Genomic DNA, 11,642 nt, shown 5'->3' on the forward strand with positions numbered 1-11,642 from the left:
AGGGAAGTAATGATGCACCCTTTCTTCAAGGGACCATCATTCAACTCAACTGTTCTGGACAGTTTGTGTCCAGTTTCAGTCTCCTCTTTTTAGGAAGGTTGTGAAGAAAGTGGTTGTAGCTTCAGAGGAACCAGGATATAGCTGATTATCTAGACCCCTTTCAGTCAGGGTAAGATACAATACCTTTTCCAGCTAAAGGATGTGTATTTCAAGGCTTCTTCTGCCAAACAATCAAGAACGTAGCAAGCTTGTTCTCCATAACCAGCCTTTAACTTTGAGGGAGGAAAATCTACAGTTCTTCCCTGAAGAAGAAGTAAACATCATTAACAGAGACAAAGCAGCATTCAATCAAATAATATTGCCTACCTTCTCTAGTTTGTAACAAGAAACTATCTGTACATGTGAATCACCAAATATCATCAATGGGTTGCTTACTTGAGGAATCACGTATCTACTACAGAATCTGGCTGGCTGGCTGACTTGATCTTACAGGATTGGCGGAATTAGTTCAATTTTTAATCAGGTTCCTTCAATTAAGCAAAGTTACCTATCATGACCGCAGAAGTGTGCCTTCCCTTTAGCAGTGCCTCCCTCTAGAATAAGATTCCCCCAAGATCTGGATGGCCCCTAGTTAATTGTTGTTTAAAGAAATGTGATATTTGGATCTGAACTATTGTTCCAGCTTTATTATTTTGTACAACTGGTACAAGAAGAAACAAACAAGAAATTATACCTCCTTGCTTCATTTCCATCCAGTGTATAGTTCTTGCCATCTGTTATCTTTTATTCTTAATTTTCACTGGGTTTATTGCAATTTATTTCTTTTGAATATTGTGAGCTACCCAAAGTTGAGAATTTAATAAGTATGAAGTTTGCATGAATTCAAATACAGCACTTTTCAATGGACTTAATTTATACATTCAGCTGCAAATAGTAAACCATAAGAATGCAACCACTGTGCGCACTAATCAAGTAAATGCACAAAGCAAACTCATGACTATTATAGTTATTATCCAGTATTTTAAATTTGTTTTCTAACTGGATTATTAGTTAGAATAAAAGAGATAGCCAAAGTATCTCAAAATATTTGGGTCAGCTTTCTAAAGATTTTTCATTGTAATGGAGCACAATCAAACCAGAACATAGTTTTAATTCATACATTACATCAAACCATGCATGCTTAGGGAAATTTAGCCATTATTTGATATGCTGTCAAAACTGAAAAATCAGGCTTTCACTTTCAAATCAGAATTAGATATTATGATTTTAACTGGGTTTGCCAAGTGCATTAAAATTGTTATCACTCTGTCAAAGGAAGAGTGCATAGACAAAGAGAGACCGCTTTACTATGTAACTAGTAAATCTAAACAGGCAACAACAAAAAGAGCTACTGAAAACCTATATACTTGCAAGCTCAAACCATAATTTAAATTCTTTATTATGGCTGCTTCAGAAGAAATGTAGATGCAAGTCATTGAAATACAAATTGGTGTCTGTTTAAATTTCTAAGACTATTATGAGAATAAAATTAAATAACTCAGAATTAAATCTCATCTCCAAACTGCCTCTTGTTTTCTTTTCTGAAATACCTAACATTACTTTGCAACTGGAAAATAGTACAGAAAATAAGAGTATACTTGAATTCAGCTGAAATACTATGCAGTTTCCAGTACTAGCATCTTTATTTACTCAAATCGAGTACGCCTTACAAATTCTCAAAGGATGCAGTCAATCAATTACAGGGCTAATTTACAAGAGATAAGACAGATGATTTGATAAATTTCACCCAATTAATCTCTAACTAAGATCAGTAAATCATACACCAGTCATATATATTAGAAACTGGTCTCTGGCTGTACAGGACAATCTACCGGTTGAGTAAATTCAGTTTGGAGAAGAATGCATAAAACATTTGATTAGTGCATCATTTTGCAGCATCTTGATAAAAGGGATTTTAATTGCCTTCATGGTACTCTTTCTACTTTTACTGCTGTAAAGACATTTAACACAGTATATGAGGCTATGAAATTTTGCCCAAGGCTTTTCTATTCACTTTCAGGGAATACAGGTAATCCTAATTTAATGACTGCCCTATTTAGAAACTGTTTGAAGTTTTGACAGAGCTGAAAAAGTAACTTTACAACCAGTCCTTGTTGTAAAGTTATGACAATCATAGCATCCCTGCAATGACATGATCAAAATTTGGGCATTATGGAATTAGTGGGTATTTACAAACATTGCAGCTTTCTGTTTCATGTTTCACAGCTGCATTCCAATGATGGAAATAAAGTAAAACTGTCATGGATAGATGAGGTTTCACTTAAGGACTGTTAAGTGTTTTTGCTTAACAACTGCTTAACAACTGAGTGGGTTGTAAATCTGTCAGTCATGAGATATCTCACTTAACAACCATGTCACTTCGCAATAGCACTGTTGGTTCCAAGTGTGATTGTTAAGCAAAGACTACCTGAACTTTTAATTACCGGATGGTAGGAAAATACTTGAGCTAAGATGATTTTCTGCCACAATTCAAACAAAGGCAAGGTGGTATGAGGCCTTTGCATAAATTCTATAGTACAAGTATGAAAAAAACTTAATTGGACAAATTATGCCAAATAAACCTCTTTAAATGCTTCTACAAAATAAATAGATGCAAGCTAGAACATTTAAACTGTTGCTTTGTGTAGCTAATAGGGAAGATTTAGCATCAGTTACTCTGAAACAGAAGTAGTAAGACACATGCAAGTTACAGATAGTGATAATCAATAATACTCGCATAGAGCAAATTATACATTTAAATCTTGGAAGTTATTTTAAAGCTGTGGTTTGCTTGGACACATTAAATAAGAGCTGCTATTGATTGTTAATGCTATTTTGCTAGCAACAGAAAAGGTAGCTATGTTTTCTGCTCTAAATTTCTAAGACATACAGTAGGTGATTAACTACTTGTTATATAGATGAGTTTTGAGACTGTGAAAATAGGATTATCTATATTTCTAAAAATCATGGTCCAAATTTTTCAGAATTTCCAGTTCATTATTATATTTGGAATGAGCAATACCTGCCTTAAAGGCTTGTTTGAAGGGTGTTAGCTAAAATTCTGGCTAAAATTGATTTTCAGTAATGGGTCCCTTGGGTCTTCAAGTTGTTTCTGGATAACTTTCTATTGACCTAGAAAAATGGTGTTGTAAGATCAGGGATATTATAGACTCTCAGCCTGGTATCATGGGCTTTAAGAAAGCAATAATGAGTTGAGCTAATGTGTAATTTTTACTCATGATCAGAAAAGATCTGAGCTATCATCTATAGTTGGTACCATATGGTGGCAGTTTTGTCTGGAACATTTTTCACTCCAGTTAATTATCTAATTAAAATTCTGCATTCACCTCAATAAAAAGCCCCTTTTTTGCCAGATGTAATGATTTAACATTGCAGTGCAAGAGGATTTATGTACATGCCTAGAGGGAAAAACTATGACAATTTTTCATACATTATTGAGCTGCCCGTTCTATATGGCTTGGCAGATATTTAATAACATCTTTCTTAGCCAAACACCTTGCATAAGTAGCATATTCTCCACCAGTCTTTAAAACCGCTGCTAAATCATATTCTATAGCTATTGCTGTTTTGGAGGGGACAAGTATTATAAGATTATTCATATTCCTTTAATTACATTAAAGTTTTAATATAGTTTCACAGTATTCACCTTTATACTGATTATGTATAATTAGTAACTGATCTTTTATTATAAATAAAATATAAACAAAACCTATTATTTCTATAACTTTCTTAAAGTCTAATTTGAGTCAAGCTTGATGTAGCATTAAATTGGTGTAACTATTATTGACAACATAAATTTTCTCCAATACAACTGTACTTAATCTGATCCTTTCAATAATGCATCCATTGCCACTATAATTGAGTTCACACACCTTGTTGCTGGTCATCCCGCTCTTCCCTTTCCTTCTATCTTTCTGGCATTATAAGGTTGTCCAGAGAACTGGATCTTAGCATGTCCAAAGTAGAATAATTGGCTAACTTTACTCATTTCACCCGTCTCTATTGTAAACATATGGTGAAGCCCTAATGACCACTCTTGAGATGACTTCACTATACCTTCAATTGGGGTCATGGAATCCCTGTCTAAAGAAGAGTTACCTGAGAGTCTCATTGAAAGAAAAAAATCTTTAACCCTGCTTGGTTTCCTCCATCTTTATAATCTTTTGCTACTTCAGTTCTAATCCTAGTCACTGATAGCCATGTCTTGTGAGGACCATTTTAAGTATTTAAATAATAATAGGAGATATCTTTCTCATCATATTCTCAATAGTTCTTTCATTTGCCTGCAGTTAGTTCAGAGAGCTAAAGTAAATTTGTGAGTTAAGATACTTGGAGTTCTACCTTTTGTTTACATTCTTTGTTATTGCCACAACGCTTTTCTATAATAACTTCGCTTATCGCAGATTATTTATTTGATAGTAATGCTGTGTGCTTCAATTTTTTTAAAAAATCAGTATTTATGGTATAAAATCTAACATTATCAGATGATACCTATGAACAATCAGCCTTCCCTTCCAAGTAGGATAATTTGAATCTGGGCATTTGTGCCTTGGCAAAGAATTCTGGGCTGATTGATTTTATGACCCATTTGTTTGTTTTCTTGGCTATTCATATATCCTCAGGAGTCTTCTCCAACACCAAAGATGTTGTTTTTAATATTAAAAGTTATTTTGACACTTAAATTAGAATAAAAAAATTAAAAGCATCAGCTTTATATACTGCTTTTTCAAAAGAAAACTTGCTTTCATCATAGAGAAAGCCACTGCCTGCACTATTCTGATCTTTGTAGCTATAGACTCATCATGCCATCTGAATATGTTTCAAGTCCTTCATTTAGCACTCTACCAAACACTAGTCTGTGGTGTATTTCTGGACCAACGGTTCTTTTACTTTTGGATAATCCATACTAAAATGCAGAAGATATCTGTTTTAATCTCTCCATTGTCATTTGTACTGTTGATTGCTTTATTAATTGTCATAAATTTGATATTATTTACCTATTAGTCCATTATCTTTATTGTGCTTTTTGATTTCCATTACTAAACCCTGCAGATTATTTGTATTCTCAGCTCTCAGTGTTATCAACATATTGCAGGTTCTTCTTCCTCCAATCCAAAACCATGCTAATCTTCCAAGCCAACTTCTTTCAATATGCAGACAGAATAAATAAGGGGACAGTTTACACTCTCACTATTTTGCCATCTGGCCTCTCATTCTGTTTCAACATGTTCCGACTGGCCTTTGGCTTTCTGATCTGTGTCTAGATTTCACATATTTCAGGGCAATCAATTGTTCTGGGATTTCAGAATAGAATTATATGTTTAGAATTTTTCTAAGATCATTCCACTGCTTGACATGATTGATACAATCAAAGATTTTCTATAATCAGTGGAACACATTCTGATTTTTTTTAGTATTCTTTGGCTTTCTCAATCATCCAATCAAGCTTGTATCCTGGTGATTTCAACATCCATATAGTTTTACGGGTCACTAATTTTAATATATTTATTTATTTTCCAGTTCACCCTACTGCTCATTTCTTTAGTAGTCTCCCATTCCAGTATTAATCAGGTCAAATCTTTTTAGCTTTCAAGGACAGTTAGCTGCTCAGCTATAATATTGTCTTAGGCTTCACCACTACGAGTACACAGTCATCCATTTTTTTCTTGTCAATAGAATTTTTCTATAAAGTAAAAAACTTCTTTTGCAATCTACAAAGTTATTAGAAATAATCAAAACAATTCAGAGATGGTAAACTAAATAATTTACTTACAAAGGACCGCAGCTCTGCTAATATGTTAGATATTGTTGCATTTGGGTCATCATATTCCTGTGGTTGCTCAAAAGGATGCCCTGCCTTATTAATTAGCCAAGCAGCAAGGGTACAAAACATGTAGAACTGTTCACCTGGGTTAATAGGCAATGCAAAATAATGTCTGTTTTAAAAGAAAAAGGAGCAGAAATTAGTATGCCTATATTGAAAAAAAAGTGCTAAAAACTAAGATAATGTCTCTATTTTACAATCATCTATGCCCCCAATCTTCCCCTCCAAGATACTATATTTCACTAAGCTAATTTTCTTAATATATGTGCTATTTTCCTTAAGTGCTTTCAGAATGTTATGTCACAACTGTATGTATGCATTACTGAAAATCAATGTAAGTCAAAACTTTTAAAAGTAGTTGTCATACTTATTTACCACATTTTTGTACTGCCATACTGTATAATAACTGATGGCAGTAGTTCTGTGTAAAATGTATAAAGTTATTCAGATTATAAATTATATTATCTAATCTTCTATAGAAGAATCCAGTATACTACAGAAACACAAATGGCTCTGTAAAATAAAAATAAAAAGTTAATCATTTTTTATACAAATAAGGACGTAAGACCCAGAACTCGGTATTTATTATGATTTTCCCTCATTACTCCCTATTACCCATAATTGCCTTTATTATCCCTGATTACCACTATTACCACTATGCCATGACTCCAAAAGAGATGGAGGAAATGAGACAATATATAGCTAAGAATTTGGCACATGGATTTATTCAACCCGGGAAATCACATACAGTTGCCCCTGTTTTATTTTGCAAGAAAAAGGATGGTGGATTACATCTTTGTGTTGACTTCTGGGGCCTCAATGCTCTTTGTGTAGACAATCTATACCCTTTACCGCGAATCAATGATTTTCTGGCAGATATTTCACTAAATTGGATTTACGAGAAGCCTACTCTCGAGTTCGGATACAAGAGGGGCATCAATGGAAAACTACTTTTAATTGCCCCCTTGGAAGTTTCCAGTTTAACATTATGCCGTTTGGGCTGCAAGGAGCACCCGCCGTTTTCATGAAACTCATGAATGAAGTATTACAAGAACATTTATATCATGGCGTTTTAATATACTTAGATGATATCTTGATTTATACTAAAACAATGGAGGAACATTTTGCCTTAGTGAGAAAAGTTCTGAAAAAATTACTTGACGCTAAGTTGTATGTGAAACTCTCGAAGTGCGAGTTTCACTGCACATTGTTGGATTATTTGGGGTACAGAATATCAAATAAAGGAATAGAGATGGATCCCAATAAAGTCAGAGCTGTAGTTGACTGGAAAGAACCAAAAACACTAAAACAATTACGAAGTTTTCTAGGATTTGCGAAGTTTTATCAGCAGTTTATTCCTAAATTCGCACAAATCATTTTACCACTAACAGAATTGTTAAAAACTAAACATCAGTTGCCAAAACCCAGACCCAGTCAACCCACTGTGTGGTCACAGGAGTGTCAGCAAGCGTTTGACAACTTAAAAGCCTTATTTGCTCAAGAGCCCATTTTAAAACATCCTGATACAACTAAAAGTTTTGTACTACAGGCTGATGCAAGTGATGTGGCTGTGGGAGCTGTCCTATTACAGTATACATAACGAAAATTTACAACTACAGAGCGAAGGTGGGCTATTTGGGAAAAAGAGGCTTTAACTGTAAAATGGGCACTCAGTACATGGCGACACCTATTAGAAGGGTTAAAAGAAAAATTCAAAGTGTGGACAGATCATAAAAATTTGCAAGCATTGCAAAAACTGAGAAAACTGTCCCCTAAACAAGTAAGATGGGCTTTGTATTTTAAACATTTTGATTTCCACATGTGATATGTTCCGGGAGGTAAAAACTTCATGGCGGATGCACTATCTCAACTACCTCAATACAATGTATCTAGAGACGAAGTCATTCAACCCATGATCTCTGTGGGAACGCCGATCGAACACATTCAGGTGTTGACAACAAAAGAGATAACCAAAAAGGAATTTAACAAATCTAAATATAATAGAAAACTTACTTTTAATTCCATGTATCTTCATGATCAGCAAATACACATTTATTTTAATCAGTTTTTAACAAGATCTTTTGTGATGTCCAAACAGCAGGTTAACAGTTATCCTATCATCTCTATTTCTGTCTATTTGGGTCCTCTTGATTTGCTGATTGCTTTAATATTAGAAGCTTAATACTGGGGGATAATTGGATCTGAACATAGTAGTTTAGATTTATTTTAAAACTATTTTCTATTCTGAGTTCTCAGATTGGTTTTCTTCAAAAAAAAAGCTTCTTTGAGAACAATTCCATAATATCTATTGTCTACATTATATTTCTGACAAAGAAATTCATACAATAGATTATATAAGAAATATTAGAAGGCTCCAAATTGGGGTTATTTCACCTTTTTTAACACCTTGACATTACACTGTTCTGCAATTTCACATTAAGTATATTAATAAAACATCTAAAAAGGATTTGGGAAATGATTTTTATAATGTGCATTCTATGTCATAATACTTATTAGGTTTGTACTACTTGAATTTGATTTTTTCAACCTTTATGTACTTATTAATCTATCTTCATATATTCTAGTTATCTTAAATCTATAACAAAATTGTGTGTGTATATCTTTAAGTACACAAAATTATTTAAAAATTGTACAGTTTATTAACATATTGGTATTATTAAAATATTGATTATTAAAATAATCAATTACAGCTGGAGATTTAAAACACTGTTTTGTCAGTTTTCTATGTTGCTGAAAGAAATCAGAAAGACAAAATACATACAAACTCTGACTGAAGGCTATTTCCAGTTGAATGTTAGGAAAAAATTCTTAACACTTTAATAGTAGAACCAATTATTCAGGAAAATGGCAAGCTTTGTTTCACTGGATGCAAAAAGTCTGAACAGGTCGAGATGCAAATATATTCATCTTACTCAAGTAAACCTGAGAAAATTAATGAGGCTTACTTTTATGTAAACTTGTATGAGATTACATTCTGAGACTATTACATGTATATTATATGAAGCCCAAGTCACAAAACTAGAACTGGAATCCATATTGGCAGCATATAAACAATATACACCATAAATTTTACTTGCATGACAAAAATATAGTCACTGATTGGTAGAAAGTTTTATAGGCAACATTTAAACTATTGCCATGTTATCCCTTATGCAGAAAAACTACACAAACCAAGTTAATATGTACTTTATTTTTCCCTATAGATGGAAAAGCATTATAACCAGGGGTGGGTTTCTACCGGTTCTGTCCACCTCTGTAGAACCGGTAGCTCTGAAGAGCAGCAGACATAGAATCGGTTCTATGCAGTGATGGGATTCAAAAATTTTTACTACCGGTTCTGTGGGCGTGGCAGTGGGCGTGGCAGGGGAAGGATGCTGTAAAACCTACAGTCAGAGGTGGTATTTGCCAGTTCTCTGAACTACTCAAAATTTCTGCTACCGGTTCTCCAGAACTGGTCAGAACCTGCTGAATACCACCTCTGGTTCTATGTCTGCTGATGTTTTTGCTCACCCGCCCACCCGGGCTCTTACCTGATCTTTATTTCCTGATTTTTCAACTTCAGCTGCTAAACCAGGCACAGCTGCAGTTAAAAAAGCAGGAAAAGAGGGCTGTTTCAAAAGCTGCATCTCTGCACACAGCATGATGACGATTTACAGGCGTGTGGCTCACAGTGTGCAGGGAAGCTCGTAAATCCCAAACTGGTAGTTAACCCTGTCGTATCCCACCCCTGATTATAACTAAAAGAAAATTGAATGTATTTATTATATTTTAAATATGGATTTAATGCATACTAGAATTTAATGAGAATGTCTTGAGACATGGCACTATTTTTGTACTCATGATATAATCCTGAACTTACAGCTACACAACTCAACACATACTTTAGAAGTATATAATCAAAGCTATAGTCTGACAGACTCAAGTTTTTACAATGTGAGAATATCTCCATAGTCCATTGTTAGTTATCTATTAATAACATAGCTTTTTACCCAAATAATCCATAACCCTGAGGAAATAATAAAAAGTTACTCAAGAATCGTATGACTTAGAGTACATTTAAAGAAATCAGGAAAAAAGGAGTCTAGGTATATCGTCAATTTAAAATTACATTGAATGTGCAACTTCTCAAAGTAACACGAATAGTATTCTTCACAGGTGAGACATTTGCCTGATGCATACCTATTCTGTGGCCTTAACACAGATGTATATTAGAAAAGACTGTATACGTTTACATCACGTTGATATAAAAGACATTTCTAAAAATTTCTCATTTATTCTTTATAATTACTTTCCATTTTTAGAATGAACCTGGAAGAAAAAATTCTATCCCAAAGAACTTTATCTACTGAATCACAACCACTTATTCTGTCCAACAATTTGAGTTTGTAAGGAGGAATCTCTAGGAAAAGTTTATTTGCAATAAACAATGCTTGTCATATATTTGATGCTGTATTTTTGAAAGATTACAAATACAACAAGGAAATCACCACCTATTCCAGCAGAATTTCATACAAGTTTCCTAAGCAATCATAACTTCTAAGTGGTTTCATAAAAGTAACTCTCAAGTTAATAGAGATATAGCACATTAATATTTGTGCAAAAGTTTTTATGTTTCCTTTCCTTATCAAATCTTTTTCTTTTTTGACTTTGTATTTTTTCTGCAACTTGCATAACATTGCTTATTCTGAAACAGCACAGTATGATATAAAATTAGGAGACTGTATGTATGTATGTACGTATGTACGTATGTATGTATGTATTCTAATTTTTCTTACCCTATACAGAAATAGGCCTATATAAACAGAAAAGTGCCTGATTTTATTCGGATCTCGTACCGGATCTCATTGAATAAAAAGATTCGGTCGAAAGTTGAACTGAACTGCAACAAAAAACATTCCCCGTTTCCAAGGAGCCTTTCTCGAAAACAGCTTAAATCCTCTTTGCTGTCTGATAGTTTTAGGGGTTGTTCACGCGCGACAACTCCAACCTCCAACTTTACACGCGAAAAGCCCGTTACACACTCATTAAATACACACGTGAAAACTAGCTTTTAAATCCACAAAGCCCTTGAAAGAGTTACTGGCTGGGATCAGACAATGTATTCAATCAACTGTAAAAAAGGGGGGGAGGGGAATCTTGTGTGGCACCCCAACCTACACACACCTACACACAGTAAACCAACAAGCAAGGCCTACTTGCTTGCCTTACCGGGAAGGCGGCCTCATGTTATGGCTCCGCAACGCGGCATCTTCCTCGCAATTGAGTAACTTCAACTTCTCCAGCAGATCCTCCATCATGACAAACATGTGATAAAGTGCTCCCGGCCCGCGCTCCAGCACCGCCACTTCCCCAGTCGCATCCCCTTCGTCGGCCGCCGCCATGACACGTCCCAATTGCAGCTGCCCGCTTCCAAGTTGTTGCCAGCACAACGCTTGGCAAGCATCAAGGCCGCCCGCGTCACCCGGGAAACAAACCCCGCCTGCTCGAATGCTCACCTTCCAATCGCTTCTTAATCCGTGCAATCCTTCCGTGATCGGTCCGACCAATCAGCTCCACCCGAAGTGATTCACGGGAGGCGTCTTCCCGTATAAGGGCTTCCAGATTTGGGAGCGAAAATTCGGGATGGTCGCTAGAGCCCGGGAACTTTAATTCTTTATTATCCTCTAGGGCTCTCTGGGATTTTACAGTGCACGCCTGGAAATCGGAGCTGCAAATGCAAATTTGCAACTTTCCGATC

At 35.0% G+C, this 11,642-nt stretch overlaps 1 protein-coding gene across 2 annotated transcripts in view; it reads right to left on the reverse strand.

Moving 5' to 3' along the window:
- Window positions 1–11,430, reverse strand: part of IFT57 (intraflagellar transport 57) — a 38,998-nt gene extending 27,568 nt beyond the window's left edge. Inside the window, exons 1-3 of one of the 2 annotated variants that reach the window (XM_026700789.2) lie at window positions 11,114–11,430; window positions 5,834–5,996; window positions 184–302 (exon numbers count right to left, since the gene is read on the reverse strand). In XM_026700789.2, coding sequence (XP_026556574.1) covers window positions 184–302; window positions 5,834–5,996; window positions 11,114–11,286 — 455 coding nt within the window. In that variant the 5' untranslated portion in view covers window positions 11,287–11,430. Of the gene's footprint in view, window positions 1–183; window positions 303–5,833; window positions 5,997–11,108 lie in introns of both variants that reach the window. The other variant, XM_087937408.1, reaches the window with a different exon arrangement.
- Between the last annotated feature and the right edge of the window lie 212 nt (window positions 11,431–11,642).

The sequence above is a fragment of the Pseudonaja textilis genome, chromosome 7, assembly GCF_049901715.1.
Source record: "Pseudonaja textilis isolate UNSWEBS1 chromosome 7, rPseTex1.2, whole genome shotgun sequence".
Classification (NCBI taxonomy): Eukaryota; Metazoa; Chordata; class Lepidosauria; order Squamata; family Elapidae; genus Pseudonaja; species Pseudonaja textilis.